This window comes from Phyllostomus discolor, chromosome 12 (assembly GCF_004126475.2).
Source record: "Phyllostomus discolor isolate MPI-MPIP mPhyDis1 chromosome 12, mPhyDis1.pri.v3, whole genome shotgun sequence".
Lineage (NCBI taxonomy): Eukaryota > Metazoa > Chordata > Mammalia > Chiroptera > Phyllostomidae > Phyllostomus > Phyllostomus discolor.
In genome coordinates this window covers 23,323,251-23,347,323 of record NC_040914.2, presented here as the reverse complement: position 1 = coordinate 23,347,323, position 24,073 = coordinate 23,323,251, and the positions used below count along the sequence as shown (strand labels likewise).

The 24,073-nt window shown below is 38.4% G+C and overlaps 1 protein-coding gene across 2 annotated transcripts; it reads right to left on the bottom strand.

Moving 5' to 3' along the window:
• Positions 1-377: 377 nt before the first annotated feature.
• LOC118497750 (zinc finger protein 679-like) lies at positions 378-19,012 on the bottom strand. 2 transcript variants are annotated; one of them, XM_036013262.1, is made up of 6 exons: positions 18,351-19,012; positions 17,991-18,124; positions 16,230-16,356; positions 15,773-15,868; positions 1,320-1,393; positions 378-705 (listed from the first exon to the last, which is right to left on the bottom strand). In XM_036013262.1, the coding sequence occupies exons 2-6, from the start codon at positions 18,027-18,029 to the stop codon at positions 514-516; spliced, it is 528 nt and encodes a 175-aa protein (XP_035869155.1). In that variant the 5' UTR covers positions 18,030-18,124; positions 18,351-19,012; the 3' UTR covers positions 378-513. The 2 variants fall into 2 exon arrangements, with proteins under 2 accessions (XP_035869155.1, XP_035869156.1); XM_036013263.1 differs by lacking the exon at positions 17,991-18,124.
• Positions 19,013-24,073: the final 5,061 nt, after the last annotated feature.

The following is a 24,073-nucleotide window of genomic DNA, read 5'->3' as shown; positions in this document are numbered from 1 at the left end:
GAGAAGCAAATGAAGGCCTTGCCACACTGTCCACATTTGTAAGGCTTTTCTCCAGTATGAATTCTCTGATGGTCAGTAAGAGTTGAAGACTGGCTAAAGGCTTTGCCACATTCTCTACATTTATAAGGCTTCTCCCCGGTATGAATTCTCTGATGTAGAGTAAGTTTTGAATCATAGCTAAAGGCTTTGCCACATTCTTCACATTTATGAGACTTCTCTGTAGTATGAGTTTTCTGATGTTGCATAAGTTTTGAGTGCTGGTAAAAGGCTTTGTCACATTTAAATTTGTAAGCCTTTGCTCCAGTATCAATTATCTGATGCAAAGTGAGACCTGAAAGCCAATTAAATGTTTTACCACATTTGTATGTTTTTTTTCCAGTATGGATTTCTTTATATCTATTTAGATAGAATATTTGATTGCAGACTCCCCCACAAGCATTACTTTTGTAAGCTTCTTCCAGGCTATAAATATCATCTTGTTCAATATGATCTGAAAACTGCTTAAAAGATCTGTCACATTTGTTTGTCTGTCTTTTCTGCCACATGAATTATCTGATGAATACTGTGATTTGATCTTCGGCCATAAACTTTTCCACATTTATAATGGTCTTCTGGAAACTTAATTCTCTCATTAATATTTGACTCTTGATTGAAGTTTGTCCAATGATCACTGCAGTGATAAGTTCCTTCTCTATTATAAGAACTCTGGTAACAATTGAAGATAGAAAGGGCTTTAGTGACAGCTATAATTTCATTAAACATGAACATGTACTCCCAAATAACTATTCTAAAATACCTATTAAACCAAGATGGTTGTAAAAGAAAGTACTCCAAAGTTTATGAAAACTATATACATTAATAAAAAATATTATTTCTCAGTCTTAGAATGATAAATTATTGTTAGAGTGATTGCCCAATCAATCACATTTAAATTTTATATGTACATTATAAATCTCTTAATTTTAGAAAGAACTTACTGAAAGTTTAATTTCACCTTATATTTAGAATAATTTAAATGATTATTCACACCATGGATTATGTGAGCTCCCAGATACTTCACATCTCCTTTTCCAGAATGTATAACATTTAAAAATTATTTTCAGTCTACATTTAGAAATACATTGTTCTGCAAACATAACAAAGTGGGAGCTTTCACAAGATGTGTTATATATTTGACCTATTTTGATAACAAAAATTTTATTATGAATAATTGTCACAGTACAGTTCTGCCCTTATTGACATCCTTTCTTGTCACTCTTATTAAATTTCAAGGCTTTTATTAATTGTATATTATGAAAGCCACACTTTCCATATATTACCAGTATTATTTTAGGGAATAAATCTTCTATTCCTGGATATTGCAAGAAGGCCTGTGTGTCTTTGGATGACATGGCTGAAAGATATAAAATAAATTACCATAGTTATAAAATTCAAATAAATGTAATTTGAATTTACCAGCAATTATTGACCTAATTACCTTCTTTGGTATTCCTAAAGCAAGTTTAAGAGTTCACAGCATGCCAAGACTTCTGGTCAAGATGGAGCATAGGTAAATAAGCTTTGCCTCCTCATGCAACCACAGAGAGAATCACAACTGTATCTCAAAACAAAGAGCAACCAGAACTGTCATAAAATCAAGCTGTATAAAAGTCCAACAACCAACCGGACTTCCGGCAAGATGGAGGAATAGGTGGTCGCACCGTACCTCCTCGTACAACCAAGATTAGAAAACCAATAATTTACAACAATAATTTACTATCAGAATAACACCCAGATCCGGCAGAGGATTTATCTGAATGGAAATTGGGCAGCCAAGAAGTTGAAGTAGACGCATTCATCCAGACCGGTAGGAGACGACAAGCCGGCAGGCGCGGGGCTGGCTTGGGTCGGTGGTGCGCGGAGGTCGGGGGAAGGTTTGGCGCGAAATCGGCGCAAAAGCCATCGGGCGAGTAAGAAGGCAGCGGTGATCCCTGAGTACGCAAGCTGCGGCTGGCAGACCCAGAGGGGCAGCGATTGCGGACCAGGGCAGAGCTCGCGGCCCAGAAGCCCAGACAAGGGTCTGAGTCCAGGGGAACGGAACTACCGCCATTGTTTTCTCCCGCCCCGCTCCCGCCCCGCTCCCGCCCCCGCTCCCGCCCCGCCCCCACATATAACGTCGCAATCTAGCGACCGGGGTGCCCAGCCCCGGTGAGCACCTAAGGCTCCGCCCCCCACCGTAACAGGAGCAACCAGACCGGAAAAAAAAAAAAAAAAAAAAGGAGAGACGGGGGGGGGGGGGGGGGGGGAACAAAACCATGTTTTCAACAGAGCAAATCAGTCCCCCAGGACTCATCCTTTTGAGCGACCAAGAATTAGCCAATCTATCAGATGCGCAGTTCAAAACACTGGTGATCAGAAAGCTCATGGAACTGGTGGATTTTGGACGAAATTTAGATGAAAGAATGCAGACTACCATAAAACAGATGCAGGAAGACACGCGGAGGAGAGCCAATAGTGAAAGGAAGGAATATGAGTCTCAAAACAATACAGTGGACCAGAAGGAAGATAGAAACAACCAAGCAGGAAAGCATGATGAAATAAGAATTCAAAAAATTGAGGAAAAGATTAAGAGCATCCAAGACACCTTTAAACGTTCCAATATCCGAATTATAGGGGTACCAGAATCGGAAGGGGAAAAGCAACAGATTGAGCACGTATTTGAACAAATAATAAACGAGAACTTCCCCAATCTGGCAAAGGGAACAGTCTTCCAAGAAATCCAAGAAGCTCAGAGAGCCCCAAAGAAGTTGGACCCAAGAAGAAACACACCAAGGCACATCATAATTACATTAGCCAAGGTAAAAACAAAGGAGAGAATCCTAGAAGCAGCAAGAGGTAAGGGGACAGTAACCTACAAAGGAGTTCCCATCAGACTGTCAGCTGATTTCTCCAAAGAGACCTTACAGGCAAGAAGGGGCTGGAAAGAAATATTCCAAGTCATGAAAGACAAGGACCTACATCCCAGATTGCTCTATCCAGCAAAGCTCTCATTTAGAATGGAAGGGCAGATAAAGTGCTTCTCAGATAAGGTCAAGTTAAAGGAGTTCATCATCACCAAGCCCTTATTTTATGAAATGCTAAAGGGACTTATCTAAGAAAAGAAGATAAAGAAAAGACATGTATAGTAAAAGGACAGCAAACTCACAAATATCAACAACCACACCTAAAGCAAAACCAAAAGAAACTAAGTAAACAATTAGAACAGGAACAGAACCACAGAAATGGAGGGCACATGGAGGGTTAGCAGCAGGAGGGTGGGAGGAGGAGAGAGGGGGAAAAGGTATAGAGAATAAGTAGCATAGAATGTAGGTTGAAAACAGATAGGGGGAGGGCAAGAATAGTATGGGAAATGTAGAAACTAAAGAACTCATAAATATGACACATGGACATGAACTAAAGGGGGAAATGTGGGTGGGAGGGGGGTACAGGGTGGAGGGGAGAGAAGGGGGGAAATGGGACAACTGTAATAGCATAATCAATAAAATATATATAAAAAAAAGAATCAACCAATGAATGCATAAATAAGTGGACTAGCAAATTGATGTTTCTTTTAAAAATAAAGGCCAGACAGCCCTGAAAAAAAAAAAAAAAAAAAAAAGTCCAACAACCAAGGATTTAAAGAAGCCACATTCATCCAGATGGGTGCCTTTTCTAAGACAGGGAGTAAAAGCAGCTCTACCTAACACACAGAATAAAACCAAAGAGCTGCCAAATAGAGGAGACAAAGTAATGTGGCCCAATGAAAGAAGAGAACAAAACTCCAAAAAAAGAAATAAAAAAAATGGAGATAACCAACCCAACAGGTGCAGAGTTTGAAACACTGGTAATCAGGATACTCAAAGAACTCACTGAGTATGGCAAAAATGTAAGGGAAAAAATGAAGGTTACACTAAGTGAAATAAAGAAAAATCTACAGGGAACAAACAGTGGAGAGGATGAAACCAAGAATCAAATGAATGATTTGGAACACAAGGAAGGAAAAAGCATTGCATCAGAAAATCAGAAAGAAAAAATAATTTAGAAAAATGAGGATAGGCTGAGGAAACTCTGAGACAACTTTAAACGTACCAACATCCGAATTATAAGGGTACCAGAAGGAGAAGAGGAAGAACAAGAAATTGAAAACTTACTTAAAAAAATAATGAAAGAAGATTTCCCTAACTTGGCAAAGGAAATAGACATAGAAGACCAGGAAGCATAAAAAAGTCCCAAACAAGTTGGACCCAAAGAGGACCACACCAAGACACATCATAATTAAAATTCCAAAAGTTAAAGATAGAGAATCTTAAAAGCAGCAAGAGAAAAGCAGAGAGTTACCCACAAAGGAGCTCCCATAAGAGTATCAGCTGATTTCTCAAAAGACTTTACAGGCAAGAAGGGGCTGGCAAGAAGTATTCAAAGTGATGAAAAGCAAGGACCTACAACATAGATTACCCTATCCAGCAAAGCCAGCATTTAGAATGGAAGGGCAGATAAAGTGCTCTTCCCAGACAAGGTAAAGCTAATGGAGTTCATCATTACCAAGCCATTATTATATGACATGTGAAAGGGACTTATTTAAGAAAAAGAAGATCAAAACTATGAACATTAAAAGGGCAACAAATTCACAAGTATCAACAATTGAATCTGAAAAAAAAAAAAACTAAGCAAACAACCAGACCAGGAACAGAATTATAGCTATGAAGATCATCAGCTGGGAGGGGGAAAGGGAAAGTGGGAGAAATGGTGCAGAGATTAAGAAGCATAACTGGTAGGTACAAAATAGACAGGGAAGTGTCAAGAATAGTATAGGAAATGGAGAAGCCAAAGAATTTATGTGCACAACCTGTACATATGAACTAAGAGGGGTTAAAATTCCTTGAGGGAAGAAGGGTAACAGGAAGAGGCAGGCAAAGGAGGAAAAGATTGGGACAACTGTAATAGCATAATCAATAAAATATATTAAAAAAATAAAAATTAAATTTAAAAAGGTGAAAGTTCACAGCATGCCCAAGAAAGGTAACAAAAAGAGTCACATCATAGAAAGACAAAAAGTTGCTTATAGTTGCTATATCTTCTCAAACCCCCTGGCACACAATGCCAACATTATAAGAAAACTCTCAATTTCCACTTTCTTCTCTGGACAGAATGAGATGAGGGTGCTGTGTGTTCAAAAATCAAAAATCTTGCTGTTTTACAGATTCTTGAGGGATAACTTCTGTTTTGCATAACACAGAGTGCTCAAATAATGGCAGGAATCTGAATGCACTATAATGACTACTAAAAAGAAAAGGCGAGTCATTGTTTAAACACCACAGAGACTGCAGTACTGAAGACAGTTTTCAAGGATAGAAAAATATCATAGGCTCTAAAAAAGGAAAACATTTTACACTTTAAACTTACACACACAAGGAACAACAAATATATATTCCCTAAACAGTTTTGACAGGAATTAGAATTTCTACCACAGGTGATTGTTATTTCTTTTCTTCTTCTACGGAAAGCAAGTTCCTGTGGCCTGGTTGTTTATAATTCCTCAATAGAAAGTATGAGAGCATGCAAAGAAACAGGAAAAAATTGTTGAATCAGAAAAACAAAATAAATCTCCAGTAATTGGAACTACTCTAATGGAAATAAATTAATTACCTGACACAGAATTGAAAATAACCATCTTAAAATGAAAAAATAGACAAAACTGACAACTTCATAGTATCAGGAAAACTGCCATCACCAAAACAAAAATGCAAAGAGAAAGTATAAAAATAAATCACATAAAATTAGAAGCTGAGAAACACAATACCCAAATTTAAAAATAAAATAGAATCATCAACAAACCATGTGACAAGTTAAAGAATCAAAAAACTAGTACACAGCTTTATCAAAAATTTTGATAAAGAAAATCCAGCAGAGATGTGGAAAAGTAAAGACAGCCTAAGGGACTAATGGAACAACAAAAAAATTGACAATGTTGCACATTAATATGGACCCCATAAATACAAGAGAGTGAAGGGAGGCAGACAACTTATACGAAAAATTGACAGTTTAAGATTCTGACATTTGTGGAAAGAGGCATACAAATTAAAGCAGTACACTGAATTCTAAATGGGATAGAAATAAAAATGTGAACAAAAGGATATATTATAATCAAAATATGAATCACAGGCAACTATTCTGAAAGCATTAAAGAAAAAAACTTATGGAAAAGACAGCTCCTCTTATATTACCAGTGGCTTTCTCAGCAGAAATTTATGAGGAAAAAAGGCATGAAATAAAATACTGAATGGATAAAGGAAAAACTATCACCTGAGAATACTGTATCTGAGAAAACAGATTATTAACAATGGAGAAAGGAAGACTTTTCCAGATGAAAAACCCAGAGAACTTTCTCATATTACACCTGCCCTACAAAAAGTGCTTAAGAAAATCCTTTTACATGTAATAAAAGAATTATACACAGTACAAGACCATAAGTATACATAAAGGTTTCTGGTACATGTAAATATATACAGAAATATAAAAATCCACAGTGGTCTATGATGAGACACAAATCACTTTCTCTTATAAAACTTTAAAAATAAAAGCAAAAAATTATAAAACTTTGTTATAAGATAAACAACATAAAGGATGTAATGTGATATCAGTAACATAAGTGGGTACAGGGGTAGAGGTGGCAAGTAATAGATTTTTTGTATATAATTGATGTTATCAGTTTAAGGTATATTATAATTTTAAAATGTTTTTAGCATGTCCCATGGCACAAACAAAAAAAATAAAATGATTATCTGTTAATAGGTGACAAAATTGTGTACTGCAAAATCATACATTTAAAAAAAAGAAATTTTAAAAATCAAATTTCTCAAAAGGCAAGATATAAAATCAACCCATGAAATTAGTTGTATTTCTATACAATAACAGAAATGAATACAAAAACCAAATTAAGAATGTAATTAATTACATTAACAATTGCATAAAGGAGAATAAAACACTTAGGAATTCACTTAATAAATGAGATGCACAACTTGTATGGGGAAAATTATAAAAGCCCTCAGTAGTACCCAAGGTTATCTAAACATGCAAAGAGATCCTATCAAAATGCTAATGACGCTTTTGGTAAAAGTAGAATAGTTTATTCTAAAAATAATTAAGAATTTCACAGGACACCAAGTAAGCAAAAAAACTGTGGAAGTTAAAGGTATCATGTTTCCTGATTTTGAAACATATTTCAAAGATGCTATTATCAAAAAATGTAATAGAGACATTAAGACAGAAGTAAGCCCTGGCTGGCGTAGCTCAGTGGATTGAGCGCGGGCTGGGAACCAAAGTGTCCCAGGTTCGATTCCCAGCCAGGGTACATTCCTGGGTTGCAGGCCATAACCCCCAGCAACTGCACATTGATGTTTCTCTCTCTCTCTCTCTCTCTCTCTCTCTCTCTCTCCCTCTCTCTCTCTCCTCCCTCCCTTCCCTCTCTAAAAATAAATAAATAAATGAAATCTTTAAAAAAAAAAAGTATTTAAAAAAAAAAAAGAACTCTGTTTCAGATATCACAACTGTAAAACTTTTTCATCACCCTATAAAACTTTTCCTAAGTAAGGTCAAATAATTTTCAACAAACATACCTATACCACAAAATAAAAAAAGGATATTCTCTTAAACCAACACTGCTGAGAAAAATGGATGACCACATGTAAAAGACTGAAATTGGACCCTTACCTAATACCATGTACAAATATGAAATCAATATGGATAAAATATTTAAACATAAAGCTAATAACTCTTAATCTACTAAAAGAAAACTTATGGGGGCCAGAGGAATGGCAGTGTGAGATATCCTCATGGTCTCTCCCCTTGAAGTTTCAACAATTTGAACAGCTATGGCTCAACCAAGCATTTCCTTTGCTCAATGCACAAATATGCCTCAGAGATCTGTGCACTGAAACATCTAAAGGTGGGCAAATGGAGCAAAAAAAAGGGGGGGAGAAAAAGGAGAGGGCTGATACAAGCCAGGAACATAGACCGTTAGCCAGGAGCACACAGCAAGGCTCTGTCCAAAGAGAGGGGGAACCCAAATGTGGCTGACACTCCCATGAGCTGGGAAAAGTAAAAGACTCGGTGGACCTTCCTGCAGAAGTGAGCTGTACAAGCTGAGGCTGGCCAGAAAGACTTGGCCAAGTATGGGATTGCAGCTTTGGCTGGCCAGTACTCCGCAATTAAGAAAGAGAAACAAAGCCACAGAGCCTGGCAGCCACCCCTTAACTTCCCAGAGCACTCCTCCCTTTGCTCTTGGTGTTGAGTTCTGAAACACATTATCTGCAAACTCAAGAACTAGTACTATAGAATAATATCTCTCCCTGAGCAAAGGGTGTACTCTATGACCAGTCTGAGGTCAGGGCATAGGGGGAACCCTGCCCAGGAGAGAGGTCCCAATTGCAGAGAGGGCAAAACAATAAAGAAACTGGCAAGGTCTTCCAGTCCATTCAACCACAGCACATTGCAGCTACACTCAGAAGCCAGAGGCAGCCTAAACTGGAATTTGACAGGGCTAAAAAAATCTTGTGGTTCAGCACCCACCTACAGAAAAAGAATAGAAAGACCATTTCATATTAATCTAATAGAAAGGTGCTTCTCACACATTGACACCTAAACAGATAAAGAATCCATCAAATACTATGATTAACAAAGGTTTCAAGACAGCTTGTAAATAAAATTGAAAAATTCAGAAAACAAACTTAAAGACATCTAAAAATGTGACATAAATGACAGAATATTGTAGATCTGAAAATACTCAACAAGATATGAGAAAATACAGATGGGTAATTTAGAACTCAGAAAACAACTTAGAACAAGTACTTCATCAAAGAGATTAAAATTTTAAAAGAAACTGAAAGAACTCTTCAAAAACTATCTGATTCTATCAAGAAGAATAATATAAGAATAAAAAGCATACCAGAGGAAGAAGAGAAGAAGAATGGAATGGAGAGAATATTCAAACAAATACTTAACAAGGAGTCTCAAACCTGTGGAAAAACCTAGGTCCTTGAATCCAAGAAAGCAAATAGAACACCCAGTTACCTCAATTCCCAAAGAGGCTTTCTCCAAGGTACATAGTATTAAAACTATCAAAAATCATGCACAAAGAAAGAATTCTGAAGGCCATCAGGAAAAAGAAAAAAGTAACTTATAAAAGAAATCCTATTCGGTTACCATCAAAATTCTCAGCAGAAACTCTATAAGCCAGAAGAGACTGGAACAAAATATTCAAACTATTGAAAAAGACAAATTAGTATCCAAGAATAATATATCCAGTAAAATTATTCTTTAAATATGAAGTCCTAGCCAGAGCTACCAAGCAAATAAAGTAAATAAAAGGCATTCAAATTGGGAAAAGAGAAGCAAAAGTATCACTGTTTGCAGATGACATGATTCTTTATATGAAAAACCTTGAAGACTCCACCAAAAGGCTATTCAAAAAAATAAAGTTGCAACAAAATCAATGTACAAAAATCCACTGTTTTCCTATATATTAACAATGAAACTGCAGAAAAAGAAATTTTACCCCTAGTTGGTGTGGTTCAATGGATTGAGCACTGGCCTGGGAACTAAAAGGTCGCCGGTTCAGTTCCTAGTTGGGGCACATGCCTGGGTTGCGGGCCAGGTCCCCGGTACTGGGCACATGAAAGGTAACCACTCACTGATATTTCTTTCCCTCTCTTTCTCTTCCCTTTCCCCGTCTCTAAAAATAAATAAAATATTTAAAAAATGAAAAACAAAAGTTATAGAAAAGTTTTTATTATATTTGATTTATAGCTTATAACATCAAAAGCAAATGTAAACAAAGCAAACATAGTCAAATGGGATTACATCAAATATCAAAACTCCTGTACATTAAATCAATAAGGTAAAAAAAACAACAACTGTGGAATGGGAGAAGATTTCAGTAAAGCATATAGTGAACAAGTAATCCAAAATATATGGAGAACTTTTATAAAACAACACATAAAAAGAAGTAACACAATTTAAAAAATGACCAAACCTATATGGTTAAGTAATCTATAAGAAAAAAAGTACAAATACACAATGGGGAAAGACAGTTTCTTCAATTAATGGTGTGAAAAACTGAACAGACACATGCAAAAAAAATAAAACTAGGCCAGTTTCTTATGCCATGTTTCAAACTAAACTAAGAATAAATTAAAAACTAAAGATAGAATCTGAAACCATGAAGACACTGGAAAAACAGATAGTCAATAAACTCTGCCATCACTCTTAGAAATATTTTTTTGATCTGTCTCCCAAGGCATGAAGAACAAGAGAAATATATAAACAAATGAGACTACAACAAAGTAAGTTTTTGCACAGGAAAAGAAATTACCAACAAAATGAAAAGACAACCCACTGAATAAGTAAAGATTGGCCAATGATACAACCTCAAGGACTAAATATCCAAAGTTTATAAGGAATTCACAAACAATCTGATTAAGTAATGGAAACAGAACCTAAATAGACATTTCCACAAAAAGGACATACAGATGGCTTAGAGACATACTTAAGAACGCTCGAGCCCTGGCTGGTATAGCTTAGTGGATTGAGCGCGGGCTGGGAACCAAAGTGTCCCAGGTTCGATTCCCAGCCAGGGTACATGCCTGGGTTGCAGGCCATAACCCCCAGCAACTGCACATTGATGTTTTTCTCTCTCTCTCTCCCTCTCTCCCTCTCTCTCTCCCTCTCCCACTCTTTCTCTCTCTCCCCCTCCCTCCCTTCCCTCTCTAAAAATAAATAAATAAAATCTTAAAAAAAAAGAATGCTCAACATCACTCATTGTCAGAGAAATGCAAATTAAAACCACAGGAAAACAACACCAAACACTATCAGGATGGCAATCATCAATAAATGAAGAAACACATGTTGGCAATGGTGTAAACACGCAGGGGTGCCCAACCTGTGGTCTGCAGGCCACGTGCAGCTCAGGATGGCTATGAATGTGGCCCAACACAAAATCATAAATTTATTTAAAACATTATGAGTTTTTTTTTTCTGTTAGTGTTTGTGCATTTAATATGTGGCACAAGACAACTCTTTCAGTGTGCCCCAGAGATGCCAAAAGGTTAGACACCCATAGTAGAGAAATGGTAATTCTAATGCATTGTCAGTGGAATTATATTGATAAATAGGTACAGCCAATTTGGAGGTTGTGGAAAAATTTATAAACAACTACCATAGGATCAATAATTCAATTTCTGGAGAATTATGCAAAGAATATAAGAACATTAACTCAAATTTTGTAACACTACATTCATTGCAGCATTATTTAAAATAAACAAGATATGGACTGATGAAAAAAATGACTATCTTTACAATGGTGCTGTATAATTTGGAATAAATTTTAAAATTTCACTATAGTTCACATAATATTGTCAGAAAATTTATATTCAAAATTTTCTCCTTCAACACACACTCAGAACAGTATAAAAAATGAGGATAGTGTAAAAAGACCCTGGGACAATGTCAAGCATACCATCAGTCACATCCTGTGAATGTGAAGAGAGAAAGCAAAAAATTGAAAATATAATGAAAAAAACTTCCCTAACCTGGTGGAAGAAATGGACATGCAGGTCCATGAGGCTGAGAGAGTCCTAAACAATATGAACACAAAGAGTCTCACAGAGAGACACATAATAATTAAAATAGCAAAGGTTAAAGATGAAGAGAGAATCCTAAAAGCAGCAAAAGAAAAACTCCCACAAGACTGTCAGCTGATTTCTGAAGACAAACTTTGCAAACCAGAAGGGATTAGCAAACAATATTCAAAAGCAAGAAACTACAATCAAGATTACTCTACCCAGCAAAGCTATCATTTAGAATTGAAAAATAAAGAGCTTCCCATTAAAAAAAAAGCTAAAGGAGCTTATTATCATCAAACCAGCATTACAAGAAATATTAAAGGGTCTTCTTTAAAAAAAATAAAATAAAGATAAAAAATATGAATAATAAACAGCCAAAACAACAATGAAAATCTTACCATTTGTGACAGTAAAAATACACCTAGAAGCTGGTATGCTAGGTGAAATATGTAAGGCAGAGAAAGATATAATCATATGCCCTATTATTTCACTTATATATGGAATTTAAAGAACAACATAAATGAACAAACTAGAAGTAGACTGATAGATAGAGAACAGACAGATGGCTGCCAGAGGGGTGGGGGGATTGCAAGACTGAATGAAAAAGGTAAAACAATGGAGAAATACAAAATAGTAGCTACGAACTAGTCATGGGTATGTAAAAATACAGCATAGGAAAAATATTGGGTTGTCCAAAAAGTCCATATGATTTTTTCCATAAAATAAAAGACACATTTTTCATTTTTACCAATAACTTTATTGATTTGAATATTTTGGGTATGACAGCTATCTCCTGTGTGGTATAACATTGATTGTTCTCAATTAAAGTCTTGATTTGATCACTATCAACCTCAAGTGGTCTACCTGACCAAGGAGCATTGTCTAGCAAGAATTCTCCAGCATGAAACTTTATAAACTTCTTTAGACATGTTTGATCAGGCACAGCACCTCCTCTGCACAGATTTTTTTTTTTTGCGTTTCAGTTGCATTTTTAGCTTTCTTGAAATAATAAAGCATAATATGTTGGAGTCCACCCTGCCTGGTCTCAGAAAGCTGTAACCCCCGTGACTTAGGCTGAGTGAGAGAGACCTCTGAACCAGGAGCCACTAAGGAGACAAAACTTATTTCCCTGGCATGAATGCTGCCTGTTCTGTGCCTGGCCTCCTATGCTTGATCAGTTAGCCAATGATGGGTAAGATTTCCCAAGGGGGGAATCATCTAAGACAGGCATGATCACAAGGAGGCCTCAGGGAAGAGATTCGGGGCTGTGGAAATGAAGAGGTGATCTACATCAACCCCTGCCCCCTCGGCTTTGTCAAAGCCTGAGTCCTTGTTCTAAGTTGTGAGAATTCCAAGTCTCCTGGTTGCCTTTGTCTCCTCTGTTGACTCAGGCCTATGGAAATAACAGGGGCGGTGCAGCCCAGACCAGAGTCGGTGGACCCCCAGGCTAATCAGGCCTGGGACATAGAATATGCAAGATCCTGTGAGATCTGTTTGCTGGAGGATGCTATTGAATTAGAATTTGAAGGCACAAGCAGGAAATGAGACTAGCCTTTTAGGTCCTGTATTGATAAAACCCCAAACTTTGCCCAGAATCCCAGTGGGAGTTCTGTCAGACCCTTTGAAAATTACCTATTCCTTTTGATCTTCCCTACCAGACTGGGAATCCACAAACTGTGTCTGTATTCTTAATCAAAAGCCTTCTCAGGTGGAGGCTCGGGGCGCTCTCCACTAGAGAGGGTGGCCATGATGCTCTCCACTAGAGAGAGTGGCTGTTTCATCCCTATTTCCCCACAGGACCTGGTTATCTCTGTGTATGTTTTTCTCATGTTTCCACAAGCCATTTGTAGTGTTCCACAGTCACTGCAGGCCAGTGGTCATGTCAATAATATGCCAAACAGGTTGCGTATTTTCATTCATCTTCAATATTAAAATGGCTACACAAAAATATAACAATTTTGATAAGTTTTTCTTAAATGCATGCTGACGTGATAGCTGTCACCATACAATTTAACAAAATTATTTCAAATGAAGTTAAAGACAACTAAGCAGTACTAGAGCCATGTATGGAAAAAATCAAATGAACTTTTTGGCCAACCCAAAAGAAAATAATATTGTAATAACTATGTATGGTACCAGTTGGGTACTGGAAATATCAGGAGGGACACTGTAAGACTGTAAATTAAATTACTGTCTAACAACTATGATGTACACATGAAACTAATATAAAATAATATTGAATGAAAAAATGCAAAACAAAATTCCAAATACTATATGAAAGTAGTATTGAAAAAGAATTCTTTATAACTAAAAATTTTAGCTGAGAGTGTGCCTGCATAAACAATAAACATTTTATATCACAGCATGAGATATATGGCAGGAAAATTTCATGAGAAATGCATTCAAATCATTTAAAAATACCTCTAAAAGGTAATTTTCACAGAGATGCATTTATTTATTAGTTTTCCAAATTATAAGAAAAATTTATTAAGAAATTACAGAGGTAGTAGAAGTGAGCCAGCCTGGCTGTGTAGGCTCAGGAAACAAGGTACGGAAATAGAAGAAAGGCCTTTGGAGCTTAGGAGAAGCAAAGGCAAAGGGTTATGAGACTGGGGAAAAGTAGAGAGGGGAGAAAAAGGCACAAGCATGCTCCTGAGAGGGAGAGCAACATAACAAAGCATTTAAATGACATGAAACATTTTTCAGTTATTAATTTCAGCTATTCTTACACAAAATGTGTAAGCTGTAATATATCCTACAGAAAAGTTAATTTCTAAATTAAAAAACCATAATAAAGTTGTAAAATATGAACAGACTTTCTGATTTTTTTAAAGATTCTATTTATTTATTTTTAGAGGGGAAGGAAGGGAGAAAGAGAGGGAGAAAAACATCAATGTGTGGTTGCCCCTGGTGGACCCCCTACAAGGACCTGGTCCACAACCCAGGCATATGCCCTGACTAGGAATTGAACCAGAGACCCTTTTGTTCACAGGTCTGTACTCAATCCACTAAGCCACACCAGCCAGGGATGACTGATATTTAAACTAAAAAATTCAGATTAAGCACAAAATGATTAAAAGACATACTGAGGAAAACAAATGAAAAATGGAATCACTTGGGTTTTTTGCCTTAAGTAAACTTAAACTGAGAAACAAAACATTTTCCTAAATAAGAAATGTCTAAGATCTCTATAACTCAATTTCTTACTAAAGGGGTACCTTCGAGCACATTGTACCAGCACTTCTCTACCTAAAAGAACAAATTTGACAAAGATCTAATCAGAAAGTGAAAATACATAGGACATAAAATAGGCAGCTTTGGACTGAACAAGAGACAATGATAAAATGACAGTGAGAAAGAAGTCAGATAGCAATACTTTCCTCTGTGGTAGGCAATGTTCTAAGGTTGCCTATGGCAATAATGTATTTAAGAATTCTGTGATGTGATAGGTGAACTTAACTATCCTAACATGGAGAAACCAGAACATATAGGTTGGAAATTTCTTGTTAGTTCATGCAAAGAAAAATTACCTTTTTTTTTTCTGGAATGATGACCTTTTGAAGTGAAACAGAAAATTAGATTTTCTCATTTGGGGTATGTGCAAATATGTGCAAATTTGGGTTTCATTATGTGTGATGAAATCACTGAGAATGAACATTGTAGGATCTTATTTAAAGCCTCTACAGAATTAGAAATCATATACCAGAAAATATGACACCTGTCCCCAGGATCCCTGTGATTTCTGCAACAAATTTCAGAATCTCAACAACTTTCTTCATAAACATCTTACATGAGACAAAAGCAAATCAAAAAATAAAAAGCTTAACATACAATTCCTCAGTGATGTGCACTAATTTTCCCAGGTTCCCAAAGCAACGGGAAGAGCCAGACCATGGTGGCCCCAACAGCTATTGTGATGAGAAAGGTCACTAGGGCAGGAGGGTTCTGAGAAGATGTAGGAACTTGGGACATGTTGGACACAAGCTGGCTCTCTATGACAGTAACAGAAATGAACCTGATATTCTCAAAATCCTTTCCACTGAAGCATAGCTTATCAAACCACACTTTAAGGTCTGGCTTCCTCTATGACCTTTGGGCTTCTCACTTGTGTCACCTGCCTCCCCATCCCCACCTACCTGGGTGGACGGATATTGTCTGTTTTCTATTCACATCCCAGCACTCCTTCATTTGCTCCAAACAGGTGACCAGGATGGGCTTAGAGAGAGTAAGACCTGTTTATTAAAAAAAAGACCATGAGTTTTGATATAGTTTATCCCATTTCCAATCTAGTTTGTACTAAGGTGAGAAGACATGGTAGGATATTGCAATATTCTACAAAATGATTTTCCAAAATGCTATTTTGGGACAGCACTTAAATATTCTAGACAATATATAAAGTTTTAAGACACTGAGTTCCTATTTCAAGTACATCACAAAGCTTTTTTTTCTATACCAGAAAACCTGTGAACTGTTCCTAGAAAGCAAGAATTTGAAAAGCTACCATACGAAACAGAAGTCCACAAATGATGTAGCTAATAAAGAAAACAAAACCATGCCTGTGCAGAAGGAGCTCTGGCAGCAAGTCATTCTCACCCAGGGAGACCAGGTTCTTATAGTTCTCCAACATCACATCCATGTACAATTTCTGCTGAGCTGGGTCCAGGCATTCCCACTCCTCCCCAGAGAAATCTACTGACACATCCCTGAAGGTCAATGATAGCTGGGAGGAAAAAAGAGACACATTTACCAAGGAGACACCAGTGGAGTTCATATTGTCATCCAATATGAAAACAGTGTTAGAACACTGGTTCTAACCTAGAGAACCTAAGAGAGCATCCTGCATCATTCAATAAGGTCATTTTGACCCCATAACACTCTCTAACGTATTTTCTAATGCTGAGAAATGAGGATGGCACATGTCCACAAGTCAACTGCAGAGACTTTACTTTTCGGGAAAATAAACTTTGAAGGAACAGACACAGGCATATGGATTTGTGAGTGTTATACTCGCATCATTCAGCATCAGCTGTTTATATTTCTCAGCTGGAAAAGGCAAGGGAAGTTGGAAGAATAAGTACTTCTCCAAGTTTAAAGTGGATAGCAAACAACTGCACTTTTGTAACAAATGCAGTTCTCGGATGGGGCCTGTGTTTTCACATCTTTAACAAGCTGACTTTTTACTAGTGACACCAATGTCTGTGGGCCATGTGCCAACTTCTAAATAGCACAGAAAAAGAAAGCACAGGGAAAAATTCATACATGATTTTGAACTGAAAGAGTTTCATGGAACTTACAGTTCTCATATCACAGTAAGCATAGCAACTACAATTGTGTTTTAAAATTTACTGTAAGTAATCTTAGAATCAGATTATTCTTCCTGTGTTACCAGAGTATTTTGTGAAACATACAGTAGAGTACACCATGTGTTTTACTCCAACATGATCTAAAATTTTTTAAAAAATAAATATTAAAAAACATAGGCAAATACACATAAAGAAACCTAATGAAAGTTCACAGCAGTTTCTATAGCTGAGAATAACAAAAAGCAAGAAGAAAAGGTAGCTTACATAATATTAACATTTTATGCACACATAGATAGATACTCTATGGGAAATGTGTGTGTGATGATATCACTGAGACTGAACTTTGTAGTATCTTATTTGAAGCCTCCATAGAATTGCATATTATATCACTTTAAAAGTGATAAAAAATAGAACTTTCACATCCATGAAATTGAGATTAATTAGCGATTCTATAAATTTCATGAATTGTCCTGTGCATGATACCCTTTGTATTTTACAAACACAATAAGAAGAACATACATAGTAATGAAAAAAAAGTTAAAACTTTTGTTGCTCAGTCTTTAATTTCTTTGAAAATTTGTGTGTATCATTAGTGGTAAGCTATTTGATGTGACATTACACAGGAAAAATAAAGAAATCATTACGCAAAAATGATCACAAAAAACATTAATTTCTGCAAATGTCAGTGCACATGTATCTCCAATGTCTGCACTCTAATAGTACATTTAAATAGCAAGTCTTTGTTGGGGGCAGGGCGGAGGGGGATTAAAGGGGAAAAATTAGGAAAACTGTAATAATATAATCAATAAAAAATACTTTAAAAAGTAACCAAGAAGTAATGTGGACAAATAAAGTCAAACAAAATCACTCATTAAAAAAATAGCAAGTCTTTCTTACCAATCTAGTGAGCAAGTCCCTTCTACATACTCTTCTATCTACTCAGGACTTTCTGAGCTATCCAGGTCAGTACAATATGCATTTTTTTACCCCTGGTATACAGAGCTGATGCTGCAGCCACGTGAACCTAAACCTACATTCCCTTCATTGATACCTGAGCCTCTGAGCCCATCCCAACAGGGATGCTGGACATGGGAACTTTCCCAAGTTGATTTGTCACAAAGGGGATGTTTTCAGTAGTTGAAGGTCATTAATTCAAGGAGGGAATTCTTCATGTCCTTGGGGAACCTGGATAAAGAAAATGCAGAGAAGGCTCTGGGACAAAGGAGAGAAGTATATAAACTGCTGACCTCGATGATCACAGGAAGAAAAAGAAGAAAATGACTAGATGAAAACTACCTTGCTAGGCAAGAACATCAAAAATCGAAAATTAAAAATTGCAGGTTCTAAGTTCAGAGATGTTAGTTTAGGAAGAAAAGCTGACACAACCTCTGACCCAGGACATATCATTTACCTGAGAAGCAGCCATGTCGTCCTAGTCTTGCTCCTGCTGTGGGCTGTTTTCTCAGGCAAATATGTTGAGGAGTCACATCTGCATTATGAGGATGCACCTTCAAAGGTATCCACACAGTCCCTTCCTCCACTTCCACCATACTCACAGGCAGAAGGATGTGAAAATGCTAAAATGGACTCCCTCTTGTGTTCTTTTTTTCACAGGACACTCAGAAACAGTGAGCTCCTACATGGACCTGGAAAGATGAAAAGGCCACTCTCTCCTGTCCTTTGTCATAGAAGAGTCAAGAACAATAACCTTCTAGGTGGAGACCACACTGTGAGATTTTTCTTTCTGTTTTCATGTGCTCTCTCCTCCCACAGACGTCCATAAACTTTAGAGCAATGAGAATGTGCACTACTCTCCTGAATCCTCAAACCCAATAAAGCACCCTGTTACCTACCCTGACCAGAGCCTGATCTACAATCTCAAAAATGCAACCCTGAGTGTTTCCCTACTTCCTCACCCTCCCTGCCCCTTGCAGAAAACCTTTGTCCTTTCTTTCTCCTAAGCTCCAAGGGCTTTTTTGCCTCTGTCTCTTGTTCCCAGAGCTCACTTCTTCTACCTCTGACTTTCTAAATAAAATTTCTTATATACACAAAATAAAATAACAACAAAAATAATGCATCTCGCTCTGGCTGACATAGCTCAGTGGATTGAGCGCGGGCTGCGAACCAAAGTGTCACAAGTTCGATTCCCAGTCAGGGTACATGCCTGGGTTGCAGGCCATGACCCCCAGCAACCACACATTGATGTTTCTCTTTCTCTCTCTTTCTCCCTCCCTTCCCTCTCTAAAAATAAATAAATAAAATCTTTAAAAATATATTTTAAAAAATAATAATGCATCTCAGAATCTTCCTGCTAATCCCCGGGCTCAACTTAGCATCACTTGGAGCACTTCATTAAACAATGATGCCCCACCCAGAAAAGTTGTCCAACTTTGTGGAGGATGGCACAGCTGATGCCATTTTTTAAAACTCCTCATGTGACCTAACAGGAACTCAGAGGGGAAGAGTTTAGTTTTCAGTTGTTTTTTGTTGCTGTTGTTGCTGCTTTTTTTAGAGAGGGGAAGGGTGGGAGAAAGAGAGGAAAAGAAACATTAATAGGCTGCCTCTCATTTGCCCTCAACTGGAGACCTGGCATGTGCTTTGACCAGAAATCACCCTTTGCTATGCAGGAGGACGCCCAACCCGCTGAGCCACACTGGTCAGAATGGAACAGTTTAGCTTTAATAAGCATGTAGATACCCTGGGGATCTGGACCACACTCTAAGTTATCGTTCTGCAGGTATGCATTGGGGCCTATGATATGGCATCTTTAACTAATTTTTTTCTGGTGCCTTCCTCAGAGCTGTTTTCTGTAGCACTGGGCAACAGATATCAGAGCCAGCACAACTCAGACCTCTGGGTACTGTAATGGCTTGGGGAGGGAACTTCCAGAAAGACAGGCTGCCTGGGCAGAATTCCTTTTTCTTTTTCAAGGAATCACAGTGAATTATTTTAAAAACATAAAATGATAATAGGTTGTAAAGTTGAAAACTTTTTAAAAACTTAGCTATAAAAGTACATTCATCAAATTACAAAATGAATAGATGGGCTCTGTTCCAATCAAGTTGCAGGCTAATCCAGTCCATCCTTCAATATTTTCACAGAAAAAAGGACAAGAGGGACTTGAAGGGAATAGTTCCTTTGTGCTCACTAATTCAACAAATCACATAAACGGAAGGAACATTAGTCCAACTCATGAAACTATGTTCTGACTATTAAGACCACTGACATCCTTACCAAGTTAAGTGCACACTGGAATAGCCTGATATTATTGACTAAGTACCAATGGATATTTCCACATATGATAAAGAGTAGAGAGGATACAAGTTCAGATATATAAACTAAATACAATATGTTTAAAAGGAAAACAATTTGGGATTTTATAATGGTATTTTTAAAATTTATTTATTTATTTTTAGAGAGAGGGTAAGGGAGAGAGAAAGAGACAGAAACATCAATGTGTGCTTGCCTCTCACAGGCCCCCCAGAGGGGACCTGGCCCACAACCCATGGAATCGAACCAGCAATGCTTTGGTTCACTGATCTGAGCTCAGTCCACTGAGCTACACCAGCCAGGGCCCATCTGGGATTTTTTTCTTTTTAATGTAATGACTTCTGTGGTCATAGTTTTAAAAAAGTTAAGACTACCTCATACTTAGAAAAGAATGTTAAATGCTGGTTAAGAAACATCCCCAATGCTTATTTCAAAAGTTACTGACTGGTTACAGAAAAGTAGGTATTCAACAGACTAAGATTTATCTCAATGGTTTTTAAAAAATAAATTCAATGTGAGGTGTAGAAGTAAATCCCTAGGGAAGAAAAAAAAAATAAGACCCAATGTTTTTAATATTCCTTGAAAAAGCATCATTTGATAACAGGCTTAGTTACTTCATGTCCTAGGTCACCTCTCTCTTGCCATCCCAGGAATGACTTGCCCTCCCAGTCCAGGAAGGGAACCATGACTAACAGAGAAGTCTCTGCCCTGAGTGACTAAGGGGTTTCAACTGAAAACAAATTATTATACTATTCACAAGCCTTATAAACTGGAGATTTGTAATTCTGATTCAAATCTATTTAAAGGAAACAACTCAGCAAATGTTAAATTAAACATATAAAGCCACAAGTCGGTATCTCACAACTTAATTATCCACATCCCATCAACTTACCACTTCTCTACATCACGGTTCCTCTTCTTCAGTTACCATGTATTTTTGTGTATGGATCTGTTTCTGTCTCTTTCCTGTCCCTCTGCACTGTTGTACTTTTCTGTTTCTCCCCTTTTTTCTATTCCTGTCCCTACACCTGTTCCGTGAAAAAACTGAAACCTATTTCACCTTTAGCTGTTGTTTCTCCCTGATCTTTCTGATTGCTCCCGTCTCCATGTGTCCGGGTGTTTCCCTCCCCCCACCCCCATGCCTGTGTCCCCTCTGCAGCCCCTGTTACAGTCCTTCCTGTCACCTCCGCCCCCCGCTGGCAGACTCTCAGTGCTGTTTGTCCCTCAGCTCCGTCACCTCAAACCCCCTTTCCGTCCCTGTTCTCGCTCCCCCACCTCTTCTCCTTAGAACCACTCCCTCCGTCTGAAGCGCCTAGCCCTTTGCTGCCCCCACGTCTGCTCAAAGGCCCCTCTCCCTGTCAGCTCCCCTGGTCTCTCTGGGGCTCCCCCGTCTCCTCCGCATTTCTTCTCTGTCTCCTTCCTCAGGTTCCTTTCCCCACTTACCCTTTCACTCCTACGTCGCGGTCCCATCCCTCCCACATCCCCTGCGTTGCCGTCTCTTACGGCCCCTCACGGACCTTTTCTTCACTTCACGCGTCAGTCTCCCTCAGTCCGTCTCCGGATCCCCGTCACCGCCTCGTTCGGCAGCTTTCCGGCTGCCCCTTCACTGTCTCCGCTTCCACAAAGCCCCTCCCCCGTGGGGCAGGTCACCTCTCCTGAAGACAGTGTGTTCTCCCTCCTGAGTCCCACCCCATGGAAAGTGTGCTCTTTCTGGGATTCGAGTCTCTTATCAAAGGGGGAGGTCCTGCAGATTTCCAGGCCCGAGTGCAGTCAGGGCTTCAGGGACCCAGAGAGGCGAGGTGGGAAGCGGGGCGCAAACGGTTTAACTGCATCTCCAGAGTCTGTCTCTCGAACATCGTGGGGTGGGAGGGCTGCCCAGGGAAGAGCTTTAAGCTGATAAACCGCAGAGCAGACGGTGTCCAACGGTGTAAAGGGAGGGACTACCGGGGAAACTGGCTGAGTTTCCGCGGAAACGAACACTGAATCACCCCATTTCCCTGCCCCCTCCCGGAGCGAAGAGATCTGTGTTCCCCGCCTCTCACTAGGAGGCCGGACTCACCGCTGTAGGGGGTTCAGAAGTGGGGCATTTCAACGTCTGCAGCGACCCCAAGGATTCGTACTAGCTTACGCTGTGGACTGAACCGAGAAGTTTGCACCCGGAAGGCCACCAGCTGGAAGACGGGGAGGACGTGGCTACTCGAGAGCCGCTGCTAGGTCTGCAAGAAACTGCGCGTGCGCTTCGCCTCCGCTGTCTAGCGCTCCGTAGTCGAGAGGCAGAGGATTTACAACAAAGTGGTTCTAGCAAGTGGCTGGGCGTGACAAGTGGCCACACCTGTGATGAGATAGCCGCAGGAAGGGGAAGGGATCTTGTTAGGGGCACTGCGCACTGCAAGGGCTCCCCTTGACCTCGTTATCATTTGTTACAGCCTTTCCTTGTACATTGCGTTTGCCTTATCCACATCATTATTCCTAATACTTGTAAAATTTCTCTCCAAAATTAATGTTACGATGACCCCCCAAGGATTCAATTTTGGTTAAGATCTCTGTCATATATTTCTCTTAGACGTACATTGACTTATGTTAAGTTATGCTTGACCATCAGTTACATACATTGCAATGCACATCATGTGTTAACTTTTCCACCAGAATGAATTTCTGATACTCAGTAAAAATTCGTCCTGCCAGAAGTCCTTCCAAAGTCATTATGTTTGCAGTTTTCCTCTAAGTATAACTGTGATATCTGTTATTAATGATAACTCAAAACTTTCCTATTTTTATTGCAAAGGCTGCTTTTCATACTAAGAAGAATTCTTTCCAGTTTTAAAGAAAAATACTGATGTGAAAGAGAACCATGAATTCATTGCTGTCTTCTACACGCTATTGACCTAGTCTACAAACCACACATGTGACAGAAACTGCAAGTGCCACCTTTTGGTTTACAGGACAAACTCCCTCCAGCTATCTGAACCATACTGTCCAGGGCATTTACCACATATTTAATACAATGTTGGGAATAATTTTGATGATATTTGGAATGTAATTATGGAGATTATACTTTATTTTATAATACTGCAAACAGTCATGAAAGAGATTTCAGCATGCACACCCATGTTCATAAACAAATTAAGTACATGGTTGGAGGAACTTTTCATCAAACTCAAAAGTATTGGGAAATGGATAATTATTGGTGAAAGTCAAGAAATCATTTCATTTACAGGAAGTTTTATTCCTTGTAAAACTCACAAGGGAGTGAAATGAACATATTCATAAGGATAAAGACTATTTCCTCAATTAAAAAAAGATTTTATTTATTTTTAGAGAGAGGGGAAGGGGAAAGAGAGGGAGAGAAATATCAATGTGTGGTTGCCTTTCATGCCCCCCCCACAAACTGGGGACCTCGCCTGTAACCCAGACATGTGCCCCGACTGGAAATCAAACCTGCAGCCCTTTGATTCACAGCTCATGCTCCATCCATTGTGCTACACCATTCAGGGCCAGACTATTCATTTTTAAACACACATGGAACAATACTGTCAACCAGATTTGACTGACATCTGTGTTGTAGGTAGAAGGGGCAGCCTGTGGGATCTGATGCTATCTTCTGGGATACGGTGTCAGAATTGCTTTCAGTGCTACAATACCCAGCTGTTGTCCCAGAAAATTGGAAGGGGGAAAAAACCCCACACATTTGGTGACCAGATGTGTCAGAAGTATAGTCCTTAGTGAGAGTGTAGTAGTCAAGTAAGAGTAAATAAGACAGGAGGAGAGAAACCACAGTAGGGATTTTTCCCTACACAAAAGGAAAACTGAGATTTTTCTTCATAACAACACTCCGCCAAATATGAAAATTATACACAATCTTTA